The sequence below is a fragment of the Terrapene carolina genome, unplaced genomic scaffold (assembly GCF_002925995.2).
Source record: "Terrapene carolina triunguis isolate 2854851 unplaced genomic scaffold, T_m_triunguis-2.0 Scaffold26, whole genome shotgun sequence".
Taxonomy (NCBI): Eukaryota; Metazoa; Chordata; order Testudines; family Emydidae; genus Terrapene; species Terrapene triunguis.
This window is the reverse complement of record NW_020664377.1, coordinates 3,344,853-3,369,499: the sequence shown is the minus strand read 5'-3', so window position 1 is coordinate 3,369,499 and position 24,647 is coordinate 3,344,853. Positions and strand designations below refer to the sequence as shown.

General features: G+C 42.8%; 1 protein-coding gene across 1 annotated transcript in view; it reads left to right on the top strand.

The window, feature by feature from the left end:
* The window catches only part of LOC113406360 (amine oxidase [flavin-containing] B-like), a 47,796-nt gene that overhangs the window by 17,121 nt on the left and 6,028 nt on the right, over positions 1–24,647 (top strand). Inside the window, exons 4-11 of the mRNA XM_029911295.1 lie at positions 3,921–4,025; positions 5,289–5,380; positions 14,438–14,579; positions 15,788–15,937; positions 16,606–16,765; positions 17,860–17,956; positions 19,390–19,443; positions 24,100–24,157. Of these exons, the coding sequence (XP_029767155.1) occupies positions 3,921–4,025; positions 5,289–5,380; positions 14,438–14,579; positions 15,788–15,937; positions 16,606–16,765; positions 17,860–17,956; positions 19,390–19,443; positions 24,100–24,157 (858 nt within the window). The remainder of the gene's footprint in view (positions 1–3,920; positions 4,026–5,288; positions 5,381–14,437; positions 14,580–15,787; positions 15,938–16,605; positions 16,766–17,859; positions 17,957–19,389; positions 19,444–24,099; positions 24,158–24,647) is intronic.

The window sequence follows — 24,647 nt, the reverse complement described above, 5'->3', positions numbered from 1 at the left end:
TCAGGTGGAGAAGGAAGCGCAGAACAAAATCAATAATTAGAATAAAGAGAATGCTGTCTGCTTCTGTCTTGGTTTTTTTTTGAGCACAGCATGCATGTGTGTTTCATGCTTGTAGGCCTGGAAAATGTAAGGTACTTGAAACAGAACAGTTTTACACTTTCTTAGGGAAGACTGGTACAAGATTTACACTTGTGAAATGTAGCTCCACCATTCCAAAATCGTTTAGGTTCACAGTCAAGTTTGTCTTCACTGCTGTAAAAATTATTTATTAATAGGCTAAAGCTAAGCATTATGGCTTTCCTGAGAGGCTAAAAGAAATTGCCAACCTGTTTCAAATGCAGCTTCTCTGGATGAAAAGCGTTATCTAGTGTCACTGGGCACCCGTCCTGGAATGCCCTCCTGCTGCAGGCTTCGGCATAAGTGCGCCTGCCTCAGTTTCCCTCCTTCAGATTCCCCAGAAATAGTACAAAGCATCTTCCCAAGTATAAATATAGTCCTTGTTGGGTTCATTTATTACAAGAGTCCTGTGCACACAAGTCATAACGAAAGTCCCATAGTCCAGAATTCCCCCAGTATAAGCCAAACAATACATGCAACATACCGCCTTGGCATCTCTCACCACGCCCTGGCTCTTCAGTGCAGTCCTCTCCTGTCCTTGTCCCATGACAACCACCCCAGCCATCCAGCTGGAGTGCAACCCTGCTCTTTCCAGTGGGAACTTGCCTGGGGAGCATCCATTACTCCCCCAGGTTCTCTTACAGTTCCTATGGGTCCCGCTCTCCAAATCTGGCAATGTCAGCGGGTAAGCGCCTCTGCTGCTCCCCTGCCTTCAAAACTCTCTGGCCCTTGGCTCTGGCTTAGAGCTAGCAGGCAGTTCCCTTCGCTCTTGCTGCCTTCAGCCTTCTCGCAGGAACCACCTTCTGCTTCTTTCTGGGACTCCTCCAGTCCCCTGCTCTCTGGCAACTCTCACCTGCCCCTGACTGAACCAGTCTGCTCTGAGTCACTGGGACATCCTCTCGTTGAGTCTCTTCCTCATCCTTCATAGCCCACAGCGTCTGCCCCACCCTCTCAATTGACCAAACAAGGAATACTTGTTCTGGCACAAGGGAACTGGACCTACTTCATTTACAGGGGCCAGCCACCCTGTGACACCTAGTTTATGTAATAGTGCAACTTTCTTGTAGCTATGCTAATTTTCCTGCAAAACTCAAAGATGTATCCCACCTCAAAGGAACAATTAACAATTGTAGCAGTACAGACCAAAGGTCCATCTAATCCAGGATCTTGTGTCTGGCCAATGGTGGATTTTTTTAAAAAAATGCATAAATTTACCGTGATGCTCTGTACCTCGGGGGAACACCCTACACACCCATGTTCATCTTTATAAAATGATTGTGTGGTATCCAATGCAAAGTTTGTCATGTTGGGTGTCTTCGGAAGGCTCTTAATGCACTGAGCATGGTTGTTATAGTGATGTTATAGTAATTGTTACAGTAATGTTATAGTAAGGTTATAGATTATAATTTCATGTATATAGTTAAGAGGCTGAAAATGTATCTTCATGGCTTAAAGCAAGCCCATGCAAAAAACAACAACACTTTATGGAGAACACTCTTCTCAGCAATATCCTATTTGTTAAACTTGCAGGAGGACTGATTGCAACTGCAACATTTTACAGTGGGATAGGAGCCTCCCTAAATCGTGGAAAGATTTGATAATCTAAGGGCAGACTCCTTCAATGAAGGGCAAGGTGATAGTGGGAGTTAGATCTTCCAAGTGTTTCCCTCTTGAGCATCATCTCACTCTTGCCCAGGTTCATCTTCAGCCAATTGCGGTGCAGAAAGAAAACAAATGTTGAAACCTCAAAGATTACCACAAAATGGAATTGTTGTCCTCCAGTCACCACCAATTTTTTTTATTTTGTTTCCCTTTGGAATAAAATCAAAACCTTTTAAATGTTTTCATGAAATAAAACAGCAGTTTTCAGGTTGAAAAGGTCAAGTTTTCCATCAGTCTCTCTCTCTTTCTCTCTGGAAGTGACTGGACAATCCACCCTGGAGCTCAGAAACCTTTTTAACAAAAACTTAATCAAAACTGACATGTCTTTGCAAAACGTTTTGGCTTTGATGAAACAGCATATTTTGACAACAAATTCCCCACATGGCAAGTTACTGTGAAAGGACATGATGTTCTCAGGCATCCCTAGTAATAACTGTTATGTCCATATGTAAAATAAAATAAAAAAAACCCAAACTCCTTCCACTGCTTTCCTCCTATTTGTATTGCTTTGGTTTTGCTTACAAGCCTTCCCAGCTGTCTTCCACTAGGCTCCCAGTGTCTTTACAAACACTGTACCGAAAACACTCTCTTTCATCTTGTCCAAAATTTCATTGTGTCTTTTGTTGCTCTAGCTCATTACAAATTGATTTGCAATTTGCTATTACTATCACCCTTCGGTTTGTTTTTGACATTACTGCTTTCTAAGTAACTCCCTCCCTTTGAATTAGATTTCCTCAAAGGTTGTTAGCTTGTGTTTTTCAAGGTTGTATTTCACTTTATTTCCATCCCACTTTTTTAATCTCTCAGGGTCCCTTTATGTTGTGTTGTGTTGCTGCACCCTCTAGTGTCTGCAACAGCTGCAGATTTAACTAATTTGCATCTTATCCCCTCTTCCGGACTGCTGATAATAAAGAGGTTAAATAAAACCAGGCCTGAGACTGCTGCATACAACAGTCCAATAGACGCTTCTCAAAATGATACATTGTTGTTTATTGTTATCCATTTCTTAACATTTTAATCATGTTATAATGCTTATATACAAGTCAATTTGAATTTGTTTCCAGTAATCATTTTGTGGGACACTGTATGAAACGTTTATTACAATTTATTATATCCATTGTATTCCTATTGCTGCAATACCATCTTAAATGCATGAGTGTGATTTTTTTCCCCCCACCACGGCTGTATATTCCTGCAACATTAAATAACCTGTAGTGTTCTTACCAGAGAATATTCTCAGTAGGCCCTGGAATGTGTTTTTGGGGAAAGGAATAACTAAGGTCAGTGACTTTTAGTAGCTTCACACAGCTATCAAGTCTGCCAGCCACAAAAACAACCAGGGAAATCCCCTGCAAACAAAATAGTATCTATAAATTAGCCATCTTCTCACTCCTTCCATGAAGCCAGACTTCCTTACTTCATAGTAATAACTACATGTAAAATCTAATTATTAAATACTTATACAGCCAATGAAATAATGACTTCCATACTGGTTAGGCTATCTCCATGAAACATATATATTCCAAAAATACTGTGGAACATATTGATGGCTAATAAAGATTAATGATTCACAAATGCTACCTTTCTAATTAGTCTTTTTGAAACTATAAATTGTTGTGTTTGTTTAAGGAAAACCTCTGAGCTATGGCCAAGATAGTCTTCCTATCACAGTCACTTTGCTTTGATTTTGAAGAAAACTAATATTGTATCTTTGAAAAATATTATATTGTTATTCATTTTAAATCTCATTTAGGAAAGAAAATGTAATCAAACATAAACATACAGTACAAAACTGATCACCCCAAATAAATGCCAACACTCCAAAGCTGCCTGCTTTTTGTGCTGGCCTTAACAACCTTGCTTTTTGTCTTGGTTGGAGGTGTCAGTCTCAAACCTACTTACTCAGCTTTTAAAGATACAAGGTTATAGCATTCTTATCATTTGTTCTTCCTATTAATTTTACTTTCATGTGCAGCAGATTAACTAATCTGTCAAATGATTACTACTGTGTGTACTGGTTGGAGCTGTCTGGTGACCGTTTAAGTCTTCGGTACTAACTTATGTACATTGAGGTTGTGGTCATTCAAGTGAATGAGTAGTTTTACAAATTGTATTCTGATTATGCTTTTTTTTTCTTTTAGGGTAAAAGTTATCCCTTTAAGGGTGCATTTCCTACTATGTGGAACCCTTTTGTCATCTTAGATTTCAACAATCTATGGAGGACGATGGATGAAATGGGAAAGGAGGTGTGTAGAGGCTCAGTTATCCAATGCAGTTAGTCCTTGTATGGGATTCAAAGGTGTGATGTTAGCACATATTAAATGACACATACTAACATGTCTTAATAGCCTAGTGTAGGCAAGGCACACTGCCTTTAACATATGCTAAACTCCTTCCCCAGAGGCTTTAACTAACTTGACCAGCTAAGTATGTGTTAAAGGTGATGTACACTGGTTCTCACTATACTGTTGAGCTAGGAGTGTTTAAAAAGGAAAGTGCAGGTGCTTCAAAACATAAACAGGGGAGCTGTAGAATTACACACTTCGCTCCAGCACAGCATTTTACCTCACTAGGCAACATTTTAGTCTATTTTTTTTTATCTTCTGCTAAATCCACTTTATTTCTGTTTAGAACTTGTGTACATTTCCAGCGAGAACATTTAACAGAATTCTGTAGTGCAGGTGAGCTTGTAACTGTAGTCTTGCATTGTTATTTTGGAGGCACTAATTCAGTTTCAATCATAATACATTTTCTATTACTCGGCTTCTAAGACTGACTCTCTTCTCAGATATTTTTTCTACCCATAAGAGTTGCTCTCTTGCCTTTAAAAACCCCCTCGGTGTTTTTAGAATAAATAATACTAAAAATAGCAAAAATATATACTGATCAGAGAAAATTATTCAAATATGTCTTTTCTTTAAACAGTTTGTTTTAAAAAAGAGTCTTAAATCACAGTCTGTATCTTCTAATTTTATTGTGAAATCAGTTGACTCAGTTAAAAATTAGTCTGTGTTAAGATACAAGTTTACTATTGTAAAAGGGAGAAGGGCTGGTGTTTTTCAGAAAAGCAGAATTTTGTGCTAAGTGTTCTCACTAAAAATGTATGTAAGATTTCTGCCTATAAAGTTAAAATAGAAATAGGCTTATCTGGAATAGAAAGCTCAGGTAAGTGCTGAGAAGAAACCTTTTGTCCCAATAAAAATGATTGGTATAAATCTGGGAAAGCATAATTTCTGGATCACTTTTCTAGTCCCGTCCTTTATACCATTAAGCCAATTCCTGAAAAAAATCAGTGTGTTGATGGAAGAATGCTTCCGTTCAGGTTCAGGGAGGTGGTGTTCCTGCACAAACAGAAAAATCCTTTCTGTCCATGTATGCTGAGTCTACCCTATGGGGTTGTGCCAGCATAGCTGCACAATGTAGCTGTGCCAGTCTAGTGTATGTAGTGAAGACATATCCACAGTGTGCAATTTTGTTACTGAATATTCGCTGTTCTTATGTTGTCATAGATTCCTAATGAAGCCCCATGGAAGGCACCACATGCAGAAGAATGGGACAAAATGTCTATGCAAGATTTCATAGACAAAGTTTGTTGGACAAAGTAAGAATCACTTTAATATTGAAGTGTATGAGGGGTTATAGTTGGATAGTGCTGCAGGCTAACTGTGCAGAACAGCTAAGTACAGGAAGTGAGGAATACAATGTCCCATTGAAAGTGCCTGGGGTAATTGGAGTAGGCAGATTCTAATTATCCCCCTTGAAATTTGACCACAGCTAACACTACTTTTGCAGAAATACGCTACGAGGTTTAATGACCACAAATGAACAGAATATTGGTTTTACATTTTAATCTAAAAGACAAATACAAATACAGTGTTCACTGACATTATGATGGGGGCATTGAATCAGTGCTAACTCAGAAAGAGAGAGAGAGAGAGAGAGACCTACCAAATCACCAATAACACTTCTTGCAGTACTTGATGTTTTTCTCTGGAGGCGTCCCATCCAAATACTGCCTTGGCTTGACACTGACGCTTGAACGTCCATGGCTTATCCTCATTAATATGACCTTCAAAGTTCACTTCACTGGGAAGAAGAGCAGAGGGTTCTAAATGGTGATCAGGTTTGATAACTATAATAACTGAGCAAATACACAGTGCATCCCATTATTTTCCATACGTTATTTTAACTCAAATAAAGATCAGATGAAAACGTAATGTTTGCTAGCATTGAAACCATGGGTAACATCTCTGCTTGTTATATACTCTATTTAATTTGCTGATGACCTGCTTATAACTGGATTCAGCTGTCTCTGTATCAGGCCTGTTTGGACGAACTGAAAAATATCTGCTTGCCTCACGCACTAAACTTGGAAATTATGTTGTATGTATCTTGGGCATTCCAGAAATCAGAGACAGTTAAGTTCAGATATGTAGTTTTTAGATATCTATTGATAGCTAGCAGCACCCTTAAATCCTGGAATTTAATCTGGCAGCATAGCATCTAGGGATACTGTAGTTTTAAGAACAAACAAACAGCACAAAGCAATTACAGACTTGAATCTTCATAGTGGTATTGCTTCATGGTGGCAAATTTGTAGCTTTTCTGTTGTTCTTGTAAATAGTTTTTGTGCACAAAAAGATTATTTGCTTTTGCTTTTTGGTGAGTCTAGTGTAATGCTTCCAGGTCAGATGACAGGAGATTTAACAAGACTCTGATTTTGTAATTGGTTTACTCGGAAGTTCTGAATGTTTGGCAATAAAACAGATATGCTCTGGCGTAGCCAGGTTCCTGTACTGAACTTTGGATGAGATATTGCCTTCAATTATTTAGTCTTAGGCCAGCTGATTTTCTACAATCACTATAAGAATTCAGTATACAGTCCTGAGACTGAGACTGAATTACCTGAACACCCAAGTGGCCCCTTTTGTTACCACTGTACCGTATATAGCACGGAGGTACTGACAATACTGCTTGTTGTTATGCATACATCACATTAATTTTTATTTCGCCTGTAACTCAAGAACAGTTTGACTAGATTTCATCATACATAAGAAATTTATAGCCTGGTGCTGCTCTAAAGCAGACCCATTTCTAGAAGTACACTATCAGAATTACTAAATAAACTACACCCAGGAGCTAGAACCAGGATGAGCCTACAGCTCTAGAAACAGACCTGTGCCTGCTTAAGCTAAAGGAAGTGATTTGCTACCTTTCAGCTATAAAATGGACACTTAATGTTCTTTCTAAGCTTCAACTAGCCACTAGTGGCCACATGCTCACTGTGGGTATGTCTACACTACGGGATTAATCTGAATTTACAGAATTCGAATTTTGGAAACAGATTGTATAAAGTCGAATGTATGCGGCCACACTAAGCACATTAATTCGGCGGTGTGCGTCCAACCGGGGCTAGCGTCGATTTCCGGAGCGTTGCACTGTGGGTAGTTATCCCATAGCTATCTCATAGTTCCCGCAGTCTCCCCCGCCCATTGGAATTCTGGGTTGAGATCCCAGTGCCTGATGGGGCAAAAAACATTGTCGCAGGTGGTTCTGGGTACAGCCTCACCCCTCCCTCCATGAAAGAAATGGCAGACAACCGTTTTGCGCCTTTTTTCCCGGGTGAACACAGCAAACGCCATACCACGGGAAGCATGGAGCCCGCTCAGCTCAAGACAGCAGTCATGAACATTGTAAAACCTCGCGCATTATTGTGCAGTTTATGCTGAACCAGGACCAGAAAAACAAGGCAAGGAGGAGGTGGCGATGGCAGCACGGCGACGAGAGTGATGAGGACATGGACATGGACATGGACACAGAATTCTCTCAAACCGCGGGTCCCGGCGCTTTGGAGATCATGTTGTTGATGGGGCAGGTTTTATCCGTGGAACGCCAATTCTGGGCCCGGGAAACAAGCACAGACTGGTGGGACCACATAGTGTTGCAGGTGTGGGACGATTCCCAGTGGCTGCGAAACTTTCGCATGCGTAAGGGCACTTTCATGGAACTTTGTGACTTGCTTTCCCCTGCCCTGAAGCACCAGAATACCAAGGTGAGAGCAGCCCTCACAGTTGAGAAGCGAGTGGCGATAGCCCTGTGGAAGTTTGCAACGCTAGACAGCTACCGGTCAGTCGGGAATCAATTTGGAGTGGGCAAATCTACTGTGGGGGCTGCTGTCATGCAAGTAGCCAAAGCAATCATTGAGCTGCTGCTACGAAAGGTAGTGACTCTGGGAAATGTGCAGGCCATAGTGGATGGCTTTGCTGCAATGGGATTCCCTACCTGTGGTGGGGCGATAGATGGAACCCATATCCCTATCTTGGCACCGGCGCACCAGGGTACCCAGTGCATAAACCGCAAGGGTTACTTTTCAATGGTGCTGCAAGCACTGGTGGATCACAGAGGACATTTCACCAACATCAACGTGGGCTGGCCGGGAAGGGTTCATGACGCTCGCGTCTTCAGGAACACTACTCTGTTTAAACAGCTGCAGCAAGGGACTTACGTCCCGAACCAGAAAATAACCGTTGGGGATGTTGAAATGCCTATAGTTATCCTTGGGGACCCAGCCTACCCCTTAATGCCATGGCTCATGAAGCCATACACAGGCAGCCTGGACGGGAGTCAGGAGCTGTTCAACTACAGGCTGAGCAAGTGCAGAATGGTGGTGGAATGTGCATTTGGCCGTTTAAAAGGTCGCTGGCACACTTTACTGACTCGCTCAGACCTCAGCCAAACCAATATCCCCATTGTTATTGCTGCTTGCTGTGTGCTCCACAATCTCTGTGAGAGTAAGGGGGAGACGTTTATGGAGGGGTGGGAGGCTGAGGCAAATCGCCTGGCTGCTGATTACGCGCAGCCAGACACGAGGGCGATTAGAAGAGCACACCAGGAAGCGCGGCACATCAGAGAAGCTTTGAAAACCAGTTTCATGACTGGCCAGGCTACCGTGTGAAAGTTCTGTTTGTTTCTCCTTGATGAAAACCCGCCCCCTTTATTGACTCATTCTCTGTAGGCAACCCACCCTCTCCCTTCGATCACAGCTTGCTTTCAAAGGAAATAAAGTCACTATCGTTTAAAAATCATGTATTCTTTATTAATTGATTATAAAAAGAGGGAGAGAACTGACAAGGTAGCCCGGGTGGGGTTTGGGAGGAGGATCGGAGGGAAGGAAAAGGCCACTAAAAAAAGGTTAAAATAATGACAGCCTTTTGCTTGGGCTGTCCAGTGGGGTGGAATGGGAGGGTGCACGGAGCCTCCCCCCCGCGTTCTTACACGTCTGGGTGAGTAGGCTATGGAACATGGTGAGGGGGGAGGGGGATTATACAGGGGTTGTAGCACCAGTCTGTGATCCTGCTGCCGTTCCTGAAGCTCCACCAGATGCCGGAGCATGTCTGTTTGCTCACGCAGCAGCCCCAGCGTTGCATCCTGCCTCCTCTGATCTTCCTGCCGCCACCTCTCATCTCGAGCGTCTCTCCTCTCCTCACGTTGGTCCCTCATGTCCTCACGTTGGTCCCTCATGTCCTCACGTTGGTCCCTCATGTCCTCACGTTGGTCCCTCCTGTCCTCACGTTCACTGGCATCTTTCCTATACTTTGAAACCGTGTCCTTCCACTCATTCAGATGAGCTCTTTCATTGCGGGTGGATTCCATGATTTCCGCGAACATCTCATCTCGCGTCCTCTTTTTCCGATGCCTTATCTGAGATAGCCTTCGGGACGGAGGAGGGAGGCTTGAAAAATTTGCAGCTGCTGGAGGGAGGGAAAAAAGGAGAGAATTTTTTAAAAAGATACATTTTACAGAACAATGCTTATACTCTTTCATGGTGAACAACACTATTCACATTACATAGCACATGTGATTTCTGTGCAAGGTCACATTTTGCCTCTTAATATTGAGTGCCTGTGGCTTTGTTGCTAGAAATCACAGATGCAGGTCCGGGCAACAGAATTCGGCTTGCATGCAGCCATGGTAAGCCATTGTCTTTCAGCTTTTGCGTACTCCTTTCCCACATACCAAGCAAAGCCTGTTGAGTGCTGCGGTTTTCCTGTTAACCTTCAGAAGCAGAAAACAAACTAACCCCCGCATCCAATTCTCTGGGATGATCGCTTTATCCCTCCCCCCACTGTGTGGCTGGTATCAGGGAAGATCCCTGCTAGCCACACGTGAAAAGCTTAGTGCCAATCCATCCCCTCCCACCCCCCACCGCGCTTGGCTTACTACAGGGAAAGATTTCTTTTCAGCCACAGGCAAACAGCCCAGTAGGAAGGGCCACCTCTGTCCCCTTAATTAAATTCCCGTATTTCAACTAGGTTACCATGAGCGATATCACTTTCCTGAGGATTACACAGTGAGATAAAAAATGGATGTTGCTTGAATGCCAGCAAACACTGGGACCATACGCTGCCAGGCTTTGTCATGCAATGATGCCAGATTACTTGCTACTAGCATGGCGTGGTCAAGTGTCCTACCATGGAGGACGGAATAAGGCTGCACTGCCCAGGAACCTTCTGCACAGGCTTTTGGAGTACCTCCAGGAGAGCTTCATGGAGATGTCCCTGGAGGATTTCCGCTCCATCCCCAGACACATTAACAGACTTTTCCAGTAGCTGTACTGGCCGCGAATGCATCCCAAGTCCTCAGGGCAAATTAATCATTAAAAAACGCTTGCTTTTAAACCATATTTTCTATTTTAAAAGGTAAACTCACCTGAGGTCCCTTCCATGGGGTCATGGTCTTGGGTACTGGCTTGGGAGGGTACTTCAGTCAGGCTGAGAAAAAGATCCTGGCTGTTGGGGAGAACAGAGTGCTGTGTGGTCTCCGCAAGCTCCTCCTCCTCCTCCTCCTCTTCCCCGTCCGCAGAATCCTCAGGTGTGGCTGATGAGATTATCCCCGCCTCGGAATCCACGGACAGAGGTGGGGTAGTGGTGGCGGCCCCCCCTAGAATTGCATGCAGCTCAGCGTAGAAGCGGCATGTCTGCGGCTCTGACCCGGAGTGACCGTTTGCCTCCTTTGTTTTCTGATAGGCTTGTCTGAGCTCCTTGACTTTCACGCGGTACTGCTCTGAGTCCCTATTGTGGCCTCTCTCCATCATGCCCTTGGAGATTTTTTCAAAAGTTTTGGCATTTCATCTTTTCGAACGAAGTTCTGCTAGCACTGAATCCTCTCCCCATATAGCAATCAGATCCAGTACCTCCCGTACGGTCCATGCTGGTGCTCTTTTTTGATTATCGGCCTGCATGGTTACCTGTGCTGATGAGCTCTCTGTGGTCACCTGTGCTCTCCTGTGCTGGGCAAACAGGAAATGAAATTCAAATGTTCGCGGGGCTTTTCCTGTCTACGTGGCCAGTGCATCCGAGTTCAGATTGCTGTCCAGCGCGGTCACAATGGTGCACTGTGGGATAGCTCCCGGAGGCCAATACCATCGAATTGCGGCCACACTAACCCTAATTCGAAATGACAATATCGATTTTGGCGCTACTCTGCTCGTCGGGGAGGAGTACAGAAATCGATTTTAAGAGCCCTTTATTTCGAAATAAATGGCTTCATTGTGTGGACGGGTGCAGGGTTAATTCGATTTAACGCTGCTAAATTCGAATTAAACTCATAGTGTAGACCAGGAGTGTGAATGGGTGGAATTCCTACCCTAGTCTTCCACGCAATACAGTTGCAACAGGCTCTTGTCCAAAACCTTCCTATGGTTTTTGCCTTTATTTGTGCCTTTGGAAATGTAACATAAATAACAAAATCCTAAGGCGTCTAACTGTACTGCAATCAGTTATCCATAGACCTTGCCGAAGGAAGTCCCGAAGGGGAAGATCCCTGGGAATAAACCATTTTAGACAAATTCTATGGGGAACAAGTTTGAGCAACAATAGTAAATGCTACTGACTTAAGTGTGTATGTACTGTCTGTAAGAAAAGCATTCAGGTATCCAGTAGAGTATACTATGGCATAAAGGCCTTCAGAGAGTTTCTCATTGGTATCATCATCCATGACAACTGAAACAGAATAAGAATGAATGAAATGTTACTTGAATTGGACAATGTGCATTTTCAAAATGTTTGGTAGGTAACTTCAGCATAGTGTTTGTTAATGCATGGTGTAGCTCAGCCATCTTTAATATACATAGTTATAGGTGATCCAACCTCTTAAATTGGAAATGAGACCCTGTACAATCTTGCACAATATCGTACAGCACCAGGCAAGGAGAGTCACATCTTTCTAATCTGTGATGGAATTTGACTTGACATTTTACCTGAATTTTGACATAATTGTCAGCCTGTCTTAATTCCAAGATGCTTTTCAGATTTCATATGTGCATCTAAACTTGATCTGCCATGTGCAATCAAAAGTTAGGTTACATGCCATAGCAGTTTTCCTATCCCTAGAATGCAATGGTCCAGAAGGGTAATCCTCCATTCTTTCCTTTTGTCTGACAGATTGTGCAGATTTGCTTTAGTTTGGCATTTCATGCTGAAATAGCATTGTGTGCTAATGATTGAAACCAAACAGCCATTTCCATGTGAAATATTAGATGAAATTGTGGTGCTGAAATACCAAAAATAATGGCAAAGTGGCAAAATATTATGGAAAAATTAGATCATTGCCTAAAAGTATATGTCTAAAATATTAAAATACATGTATTTATTCCTCCACTAGATATAATAAAACCTCTTTCAGAGCTGATCATATTTACAATATATGTAAATAAGAACTGAATAAATGCCTGTTTCATCAGAACCTTTTTATGGCTCTAAAGGAAGAGAGGTAGAATCTTTATAGGCACAGATTGCATGCAATTTCTCAGTGGCTACCAGAGGAAATAGCATGAAGCCACTAAACATGCACATGTGGTAGTATCACATTAGCATGGGTGATCAATCACTACTTCAAAGAGCTTCAGAGCCCAACACTCCCAGTTTACACCTAATCTTCTCAAAGGTATCTAGTAACTGATTATAACAAAGGATTATAACAACACTGGCACAAGGAATCTTTCTACTAAACTGAAATGCCGGGTTTCATCTTTGTTGAATTGCTGCCTCCAGAAATGGCTCTCTTCTCAATGACATGGCTATATCATGGACAAGTATCTAATCAGTAGCTTAAAATATCACATAGCACTAAAAAAATCCCCCACTAGTCCCTACAGGATTACTTCTTTTATTGCTTACTTTATTGGCGAGCGCTGGGCACCCAGTTAAGATGCTGAAATATGGTGGTCAAAACATGCAAATGATCCTGCATCTCAAATTGTAGTGTTGCTATTGCAGCGGTTGCCCATATACAAATATTCCCCGGGCTGTCAAGGACAGTCATAAAAGCAGATCAAAGGTCAAGCCTCCCTGGAGGGCAACTCCATTCTTAGCCTTTTGCTTCAGTGGAAATGTCTGTTCATTAAGCAGATGAAGATGCTGTTTCTGTGAAGAATTGAATTTAAACATGCTTAAATGCTTTTATTTTTTTAAAAGCCTTTTTGCTTTAAAAAATGTTTGACTAAACAAAAGAGAAAATAGTTTAAAACCAGGATTTTTTACTGGCTTTGGAGGTTATTTTCTGGGTGGCAGTTGACAAAAGCAGTAACCGCAGAGACCCATGTGGTGTTACACAGCTAAAATGAGCATCTTTTGCTTGGAAGACATGGGACTTCCTTCCCATGGCTTTAATACACCTATACAAATGTGCAATGTGAGGATAGAGGGAGTAACTGAAGTTCAGTGAAAGAATGTTTACTCCTGCCTGTATTCACACATCTTTTAACCCAACCTGAAACCTTGTACAGATCTTTCATCTCTAATAGTTCTCAGTAGATTTGTCATCTCTTAAATCAAAGCACAAACAGTAAGAGAGAAAACAATGATCAAACTTCAGACCCAGCCCACTTTTAGTTGTGACACTTTTCTACATGTATGCTCATCGGCAGAGGCCATTGCACATGCCCAGGGTCCGATGCACAAGATAGTTACATGGCTGTGCAAATGACATCACGATTTCTCCTTTATTGTCAATCTGCCTCATAAATCTGCTCAAGGCCTTTTCGCCATTCTGCTTTTTTCCCAACTCCCCCCAGGCTGTTTCTTTGTTCTGTGTGTCCCCATAAAGGGGAATTCTGACTGATTTCCTGCATGCTGCTTCTCTGAAAAGGACAGAGTAGGAGGCAGCTGGGTGGCAATCCATCCAAAATGTGGACAGAACAAGGCTGAGAATGATCACCACCCACCTGGACCTTCTCTGACAGTCTCTACTGAGCTTTAGTGTCCTCATAAACTCCTCTATTCCTGAAGGGTTCCGGAGCTTATACAGTGGAGGAGACTGGCTGGCTGAAGGAGTGGGGAGACAAGTACAGTCAGCAACAGAAAGGACTGCAGGTCTCATGGGTGACACGGTGGGTGGGGGGATTGGAGGAGTAGGTAGCTGACGTGCAGAGCTTTAAAGCCCATTAGAGCTGTCTGGCCTTGCTCCATTGTTCCCAGAATCTTGAATGACTGACAATTGTCTCCAGATGTTAACAGAAGAAAATAGTGTTAATATCACTGGCAGAGGAGGATTGCGAGGCTCCTTTCTTTCGCTGTTGCTAGGGAACAGGACTAGGCGATGGATATCATCTTACTGCTTTTATAGTAACATACTCTCTTTACTTTGATCCCATGTGCAGTGCTAGCAAGAGGTTTGCAAAGCTGTTTGTGAATGTGGATGTCACCTCTGAGCCTCACGAGGTCTCTGCTCTCTGGTTCCTGTGGTACGTGAAGCAGTGTGGGGGGACAGGCAGGATATTCTCCACCACCAACGGTGGGCAGGTACAGTAAGCTGAAGAACACAGCACATTTCTTGGCAGAAGCCCTTTAAACTTGTTTATTTTGTTTGTTTTTAAAAGGAAGGACAAGAAGCATGTAGACACTGTTCACTGCTGCATTAACAGGGCAGCCAAACTCCCATAGTTTTTACTTTACATAGAGACAATAGGTACCCTTGATTTCAGTATTAATAGGGTTCAGGTTGTATCAATGTGGAAGGCCATTCTTGTGGTTCAGGCACTGGAGTGGGGATCAGGAGATTTGGGTTCAATTCCTGACTCTAACTTTGGGCAGATCACCCCCTTTCGCTTAGTTCATCCTCTGAAAAATGAGAATATTAGTAATACTTCATGTCCTCACAGGCTAAATATATGAGAGGTACTTAAGTAGTGTAAGGTGATGGGAACTGCAAAAGTGCCTAGATAGATACAGACTAATATTTGAAACACAACCACCAATAGCTGGGTAACTAAAATCAAATCTTTCCAATGTTTGTAGTTCATAAGGCTATCAGAGCAATCTGATGAAGATAAATGCCTGTATTTATGTATTATATAACCCTAAAATGTGTATGAAGTGGTGTATTTAATGCAAGTAACACACATGAAGAAAAGGAAGAATCGGCTAATGTTCTTGCACGAAATGAATGTACGTTTAATTGCACTCTACTATATTGAAATGAACCTATTTGGCTCACCTCTGATATGTGTGAGAGAGGGTTTTTAAAAAATTTCTAGTTATAATTAATACTACTGGCAGATTTCAGGACCCTGCTACTTGCTTTTTATAGCCTGTTTATGTATAATTATGGCAATCATTGTTACTATTACTGGTGGGCAGACCTCCAAAAAGGATGAGACTGACTTCAGCTTCAGCATTCACAAGTTTGAATGCTTATCCAAACCTTAGCTGAACCTCTGGGATCTCCAGAATTGGTTTGGAAGTCACATGAGAACAGCTTTCTCATGAGATTTCTGGCACTTTTGGTCCCATTGGTGAACAGACCCAGCAAGCTGAGAGGTCTCTGCTCTCAAAAGGGTAAAAAATACTAGGAATACGCTTTCCAAATTAAGTCACCTAACTTTCCAAAAGGTCAGAAAGGAGTTGGGTTTATTTTGAGTGTTGAGAACAAAAGTTCTGTATGATTCTTATTTTATCCAAACCAAGTTTGTCCATCTCACATTGTTGAACTGTCTCTTTTTCTCTTCCAGGAGAGGAAGTTTGTTGGAGGTTCTGGTCAGATTAGTGAGAAGTTAATGGAACGCTTGGGAGGCCGAGTGAAGCTAGAGAAACCTGTAGTCCGCATTGATCAGTCAGGTGAAAATGTCATTGTGGAGACCTTAGACCATGAATCATACGAGGTAATTCAATACCTTACACTAGAGCAAATATTTGTAGGGGTATGTTTTTAAATCTTTAATTGCTCCATTCGTCTTCTCAATAAGCCTGTAACACAGAGGCACAGTGTAACAAAGAAGAGAGCCACAATAACCAGGAGTCACATTTTCTGCTATTCCCTAAGTAATACCAGTGACACAGCTTGGGATGGGCACCGGAGAAGCAGAGAATTCTATAATCTGTATTTGTGTCATTCCTTTACTATTTCTGCTCCTTTGCATTCAGTTAGCTTCAGAATAAAAGAATATTTCCAGGGATGATAATAGAAATTTAGTGCAAGAGAAACATTCTCCAGAAACATTTCAGAGTTAGCTTCCAAGCCACAAAATGAAAGGTCAATCAAAAAGGAGCCAAGTGACCCTTTTGTAAGAGGAATAGTCTTCTGACCAGTTAGAAAAGAATAATTGCCCAATTGGATGGTCCTTTATACAGTACTTGTTGTCATTTTACAGTTTCCACAACCAAGACATCCTGAGAGGTCTATTTTGTAACTTGCATGCTATGGGCCAGACTTTCTTTGCTTCGGAAGATATTACCGTCAGCATACATACTCTAAAGCTTCCCCAGCTGTAATAGAGAGAGGCTCAAATACTGGATAATGTATTTCGTTTATGTACTATTTCTTTTCCAGGCCAAGTATGTTATTAGTGCCATTCCCCCAGTTCTTGATTTGAAGATTCATTTCAACCCACCATTACCACCAATGAGAAACCAGCTGATCAGCCGGGTTCCCATGGGCTCAGTCATCAAGTGCATGGTATACTACAAAGAACCTTTCTGGAGGAAAAAGGGTATTACATTTTAATTGGGGGTTTTCTTTTGTATTATATTATGCTAATACAAGAGTCCACATTAAAGGGGATTTCATCTCTTTTCAGCTACTTCTCTGAGAGCCCTAAAAAGAGGGGGGAGGGAGAGAGAGAGAGAGAGAGAGAGAGAGAATATAGGACATGAGGGAAGAAGTTGGGATACACTAACTCTTGTTTCTTGTTGTTCTCCTTACCCCCGTCCCCCATTTTTCTTCAGTGACATCTTGAAATGAGACATGTCTCTGCCATTAGTTACCTAAACATAATGGTGGAGTTGGGGCATAATGGAGAGCGATTTTATGCCATATACTGCATGACTGCGACAATTTTGTCTTGAGAATAGTTTGTAGCTAAAAACGTATAGCCATATGTCTTGGCCAGCTAGAGATCCTAGGAGTGCGGAAGTTGAAATATTTCCCAAACTGTTTAAAGTGACATCACTGAACACAGTGCCTCTTTAATTCTTGCAGGAGTACACCATACAATCTTTCTTTGCCTTTAAGCTTTTGGGTAGATTTGCAACAGATGACTGTAAAGATGTCCAGAGTGCTCTGGAAAAACTGGTGCTTTCAGAGCCATGTTTTTAATAACAATTGTACTCTGTATTTCCAGAACATTTAGTACAAGCATCCTGAAATCTTTTGTATCCGGCATATGCCTGTCATAAAAACCTAGTGTGCTTGCCAAAATGTTAAACACCGGCAATACTCAAGAACAGTGTGTTTCTGTGCAATTAATTGGTACCCCTGTCATGTCGGTTATAACACCATCTTTTTGGTCATAAATTCAATTATATGAATATCCTTATGTTGTCCCTGCTTTTTAAGGATGCCTGGAACAGGTTGCTAAGAGTCTCAGGATCCCATATCTAAAATATCTCACCTAGGTAGAAAATAGTACTTCCCAGAGCCCGAGGAACAGGGCACACAATCTCTGGCAGAACAATTCCATGGAGCAAGAGAGTGGTGTCATATTCTTTGTCACACCACACTGGTGGTTTCACCTCCTTCTCTGTCATAGTTCTCCAAATTACCTGGATTAATAAAATGCATTTTTTTCTCCTCTCTGGTTTCTAGACTACTGTGGTACCATGCTCATTGAAGATGAGGAAGCTGTGATTGGAATGACACTTGATGATACCAAACCCAATTGCAGTGTTCCTGCCATAATGGGGTAAAAGAGAAGAGGGATGATTGTCCATTAATTTTTGTGGGCCTGGGGTTTGAGGAGACATGGGAAACCTACCATTGGGGGAAAATATCTGAAAATATTAACAAAAAAGTATAGCTGTTCGAAAAGTGGTGAATTATTTTATTTCACAAAATATATTCAGTATTTTGCTCCCCAAATTTTGTCTTTAAAAAAATTTCACTTTTTTTTTTTTAATTTTCAATTTTTTTTGGTGTGGAAAAAACTGGAAAAAGATGTTTGTTTTATTTCTGTTTCCCTCCCTACCCCTGTCCCTTTTGTCCCTGGCCTACCCAGTGTTAAAATAAGAAAAGGATAAGGGGAGAGAGAGGAGGAAAAAATTTAAAGCGAGTTGGTGGTGTCCGGGGGAAATCCTCTAAAATCAAACATTAAAAAAAAACAAAACCTAAAATTTTCTACAATCCCTCCCTCCCCCGTTTTTTTTAATGAAAATTTTCAGCCAAACCTATTAAAAGGGATTTCTTTCCAATAAATGTGTTTTTCCTCCCTGCCCCCAATAATCAAAAATGAAATGCAACATTTCCTTATATAAGGCTATTGAGCCATACCACTTAATTCCAAACTAGCCTTTGTAATTTGCTATTACTATATCAAATCCTACAGCTGTCATGAGCGGATTTACTATGCCATGAAACAGCTCCTATGGATCTTCTGACCCTGACCAGAGTGTGGTTCCCTGCATGCAGGGACCAAAGCAAGAGGTCTGTACATCGCCAATGCCATGGCACACACCTGTGGAGGAGGTGTTTGGGGATGAGCCTGGAGCTGTGCTTAATTTATGATGAAAGAGGTGCCGGGGCTCAACCAGTTAGGTGCTGGGGGCTCAAGCAATGTTTTTACATTCATAACTGTTGCAGAAAGCCCAGAGGTGCTGGGGCTATGAACTGCCAAGCTACAGGTGCCAGGGCTCTGCCCTGGCAAGCCCCGGCACAAATTAAGCCTTGGCCTGGAGAAAGGTGACTTCATAGATCCACCAGCCAGTCTGTCCCCCACACCTTCCCCACAAGAGGAAGAGTGCACAAGATGCAGTGGCTACTGTTGCCCTGTGGTTACTTTCCCCTCTGCTGCATGGGGAAGGATGTTTCCTCTTTTTCCGTTACTGTAGCCCTAGTAAATTTCTCCAGCAGACAGCCTGAGATAAAGATTTGACCTTTAGAAACTTTCTGAAAGCTGAGCTTAAATCCTGCAGAACTGAAGAAAAGTTTATAGCCACATTTCTCAGTAAGAATTGAAAGGGTTGGAAAGTGGCCACCAGCTAAAGACTAAAGACCTAAAGATAAGAGACAAATGTTAGAAGCTGGCATCATCAAGCCACCAACTGATAGCATTTTAAAGGGCACTGTATATATAATGGATGCCAACATTCCTTTTTTGTGTTTGTGGTTTTCTTTTTTCAGTTTTATTCTCGCTCGAAAGTGTAGAAGACTGACACATCTCACAAAGGAAGAAAGGTAAGAACAAAGTGCCATAATTTTACACAGGATCTAATTTAAGTTTTTGTTTTAAATTCTCAGAGATTCTCTCTCTCTCTCTCTATCTCTCTCTCTCTCTCTTCATATATCAGACAAAACATTTCCTGCATGCAACAATTACAGGGACGTTGGCTATTAACTAAGCACAGTTCGCAGTGCTGTCACTTCAAAAGTGCAACACTTAAATTTTGTTCCCTTAGGAGCCATGTGAAGCCTTTATCCAAAATGGCAGTAAGCATGGCAGCGTCTACCTGTCCTTTGTAAAGCCAAGTCCTCAAGCTCCCATTTGACTGCTTTGAGCTGTTCGGGCAGTGGAAAGCAGCCAGAAAGCTTCACTTAGTGGGCAACTGGGGATTCCTCTTGTATTTGGGAGTGCCTGGGTAGCATAAAGCCAGAATAGCCAGCTCCATGCTCCCCACTGCTGCTCCTCTGTCCCCACACAGTGGAGTGGGTGTGTTCAGAGTGTGCCTGAAGTGGGAGGGGCTGAGCCAGAGTGCTCAGCACCCTAGTGATCTTCGATCAGACCCTACAGGGCCATTTCAGCCTTTGTAAGTTAGCACAGCCTTGAGGCTGCTCCAGTTTGTCATGGGATGAACCAGCCCTAAGGATTAGGGGGTAGAAAGGTGACAGAAAGCTATCTTTGACCCTGTGTCTTCAGGTGTGCCAGGCAGAGCTCAACACACTTGAAGATCTAGTCCACTATCTTGTTATAGCAGTCTCCTCCCTGCTAGTGTTTAAAAATAAATAAAAATAGGTTTTAAAGGGTAGTAGAGTTTTGCCCTCAAAAATATTCCCAGCATTTCATTGGACTAATCAACAAAGCTAAAGTTATATGGCAGGGTTGGTGGGGAGACCTTTATTTAAATGTGGACAGGGTATTTTCAAAATTAAAAACGTGGGATGCTCTATGTTCAAGTACACATTTTAACAGTAATGGTCAGCCCAATTAGAGACGATATTGGTGTCCTCAAATCAGCGATATGTGAGCTCTCGCAGCTTTTGTAAAGTGGGATCATGTGGAGCATTACTCCACCAGCTCTTAGAGCAGCAGCACTGGTCCACCGAGCCTCTTTCGTTTTTCAGGAATAGACCAGATATTCTCCATCTGCATTTAAGCTTCGGGCTGGAACTACAAGAGGTGATTGTCACAATAAAAGCTGGGCAAGATTGAAGTCCATTGTGTTCAGCATTTCAGGCTATCATTAACACCAAATGCCACGTTTCACCGCATGTCAGCATATTAAGTGCAATCCAACATTTGCAGCACTTGAGAACAGCTTATGTTTCTGTGCAATAAAAGGACACTTTTGTTATTTATAGGGGTGTCATAAAAGACAGACCAATTTATCAATCAGTGTCAAAAGCATTAACATGGTCATCTGACTCTGAGATTAATTTTTATACAATGGGACTTAGAATATTTTCGGAGTGAACATTAAACTATCGATGACTCTCAGCGGTAAAGAATGGTTCTGACATACACTGTGCTTAATGTAGTATATTATTTACAACGAGAAATCCATCCCATGCACACAATTTAAGCCTCACTTTAGTTCTACACAGGGCAGACTGAGTGGCTGGCCAGGAGGCGTCTCCACACCCAACTGTAAGCTAGTGGGACAGAGACACTGAGTCACTGATGTTGGGACTGGGTTTCCAAGGATCCAGAAACCGTGTTCCAGGGGTTGCATGTAGGGGCTACGGCCACTACACTACCCCATTGGCTGGAACAGGAGTCACAGTGCAACAGTGCTGCAGCCTGCCCACCTGTTGTGGGAGTGAAACCCACCTCCACCTACTACCTGAGATTCCCCTAGACAGAGACCAATCACTAATGACAATGGGTTAGATTGTGGCCCAGCTTGCACAGCCACTCAATGGGGCATCTGGTGCTTCCTTGTGCCAGCTGCCCAGACTGAGTATTAGTGTAGGGAGGAGAACAGCCTCCATTGGCTGTGACAGTGCCACCCCCATCTCTTGTGCAGTGCAACAGGGGCAATACAGTACCCGCTGGCTAGCAGAGCTACACAGTGCACTGGGGAAGTACCCTGCACCAGGTACTTCCTCCACAGAGCAGAGGGAATCCAGGAGGATGCTTAGAGTCACAATATGCTTCCTTGGCTGCTTCTGGAGCAATGCAGCAACACGTTCCCTTTGCTCAAGGCTTGTCGGAAACCATGATTGAGCACAGGGACTGCAGATGAGGATTTTGCCCACAGCGCATGTAGATGTATGGTACGCTGTGGACAGAGTATTAGCAATAGGCAATTTAAATAAAATACTAAACCGTTCCAGGGCAAAAGGCACAGCTGTGTGAGCAGCAGGCACATCTGCAAAGATTCACCCTTGTTGTGGGGACCACTCAGATAAATCTCTTCAATAAAATGTTGTCATTCAACCCTTCTGAGAATTAAAGCTATATAATGCCCTATGCATTTATTTGCTTGGCTGTCTGAAAATGCCATTTTCAGGTTAATATTTACTTTTGCTTTTGCAAAGTCATTTTGTCTTTGAAATTTAGTTGGCAAATGGTGGAGCTTACAGCTTCTCTGAGCCAAATTGCTCTCTTCCCACAAGGACCTCCACCTGCCCGCACCGAAGTTGGTTACCTCTGCTACACAATTCACCTTCCTAGGACCCTGCAATGGGATCTCTGGAGGTTCTGTGATGGACATCGGGGAAGAGGGCAGACCAGGGCTGGGTTTGGAGGGAAGCTAATTATTCCTGCCACAATTTTGTGAGGAACAGTCAGGACAGTTAATACAGCCTAAGGTTGTATTTACTTTTCTGTGGAGCTCCTCTGTTTGATAGAGCCACCCAGGATGAGTCCAGGAACATCTGTAGGGTGAGCTGTCAATGGCCATATGGCTCCAATGGACTGTGGTGTTAGAGAGCTGGGGAGGGAGCAGAGTGTCCTAGACGTGGTCCAGTGGCCTGTGGCTTTTGGAGATTCCTGAGAACCCCGGGCTTTCAGGGCTGACCCCCTGCTGTTTTTGCAAGGTTGGAAACCCAGCCTTCAGTGGAAGAATGCAGCGTCCGCTGGCACTTTTCTGTGAATTGCCTTGCTAGAGCACCCGAGCTGGGCCTTTGTCTGAGATGGATAGAAGGGACTTTCTTTAGGGCGGATAAAGAAAGAGCTAGCAAAGAGGTATTCTTCTAATCATTGTCACTGGCTCCCTTTCCCTGTTGACTGCAGTGTGACTCCCATATTGAGTTTTTGCAGCTCTCTGAGCTCCCCCTAGTGTTACTTAGGGCTGCTTGGCATGTCTGTGGAATTGAATTGACGAGGGTTTGAAAGAGCTTGTGTTTTGGCTCACGGTATGTGACAGCACAATATTAAACTGTATCAGCACAGTCAGTGTGTGACACACACACACACACCGTAATGGGCACAGATCCAGCAAGTCTCCAGAAACCCCATGCACTTACCTGAACCCAACTCTGAAAATCCTGTGAGAACAGTGACTCTCGCAGTCTGTCACATTAAGCATTTCTGCTTCCAGAACAGATGATTCCTCAACGGGCAGAAAGGAGAGGAAATATAACAAAGGACCAAATCTTTCCTCCCTGTCAGAAGCCCAGGTAGCTGGGCTTGGCATGGCGGGGTCCTGCGAAGGTGGAGCGGGAAAGAAATCCTCCTCTGGGCACAGACCAACAGCCCAGTCACTCCATGGCTGCTGCTGTAACTCTGGATGTGTAGTAGCCTCCACTCTTACTGTTTCCACATTATGCAGCGTGGAATAGGCTTTGGAGCTGCATAGTGGGGCATCCTCTCTCTCCATTTTTCCCTAGCCCACTGCTGCTGCACCCCTGAAACCTGCTGCACAGGGAAGTTGCCGAACCACCACAAACCTGGGCTCCCTAATACATGGGGGATGTGGTCCACTTGTGTAGATTCCTTATATACTCTGCCCTCCTGTATTTCTGCTGTGTCTGGGGCCCTACATTTCTTCTATGAATGGGACAGGATTTGCATCCAAAATGGACTGAGCATGGGTCTGTTTTTCTTTTTCGGTTCTTAACTGGTGCGCTTGTCTCATTCTGATCTTTTTCCTTTTGGGAAATGATGGGATATGTCTAGCACTAGACAACAAGGGCCAGAAAATGACTGGGAAGTGGGAACAGACTCCATTGCTATTGCTTTGTTACTGAAGGAAGTACAGGCCCATACAAATACAGAAGTGAAAAGGAAAGAGGGATTTTTAAAATTCATACTGGTTCCCTGAGATCACAAGCAGCAGTGTCTGTTTCCCTCATCAAAATTCAGCATCGGCTGTCAGCCAGGAGACAAAAGTACAAAACCTCACTTCTCTCTTTCTCTGGCAGATTAAATGACTTTTGGATAATATACGAATTTGAGATGATAGAGATCAGTGTTTTAGGGAGTGATTTGCAAAACTGCTCGTAAAGTTAGCTCATATAAAACAGAGCATGTCAGTACATTGATCAAGTTTATTGACTCATTTCTGAAGTACAACTCCCGGCCTCCAAACTCTCAGTAATCAGAATAAAACCAAAAGAGCTGAAACCTCCAACTTAGACACAGAATAATCTTTGTTCTCTCAAAGTAAGAACATAGCAGCAGTAGATTATTTTCTTTCTTGTGTTTAAATCTTTGTTGCATTTCTCCCATAGGAAGAAGAGGATCTGCGAGCTCTATGCAAAGGTTTTGGGATCAGAGGAAGCCTTACACGTAAGAACATAACTTACAACATAGCACATCCTGCCGATCTCATTATTGTAGTTGGGAGGCACAGGGTGAAGTTGGAAAGTAGCAGTAAAATCAGTGTTCTTGGCACTGTGTCCCATGTTTAATCAGGATTAGTATTCTTCACCATGCTTATTAGTTTGTACAGAAGAGTGACGAAAAATACTGAAAAGCTTTACATCCCATTTGAGAGTGATTAACATGTGTTTGTGTGAAGCAGTTAAAAATACAGGAGCTCATTTTAAAATGAGCCACTAAAGCCTCAGTGCGGAGTGTTACCTTCATTATTATTATTATACGCTAAATCTCAGCCATTTTCAGCTGCTGCGCCATGGCTTGCCTCCCCATCCAGCCCCTGCCCGGCATAGTGTTCCGTTTTGTCTCATTCAGGGCTGGCTCTGACTTTTTGGCTGCCCCAAGCAAAAAACAAACAAACAAACAAAAACCAGGGCGGCCAGAATGGCAAAGCAAAAAA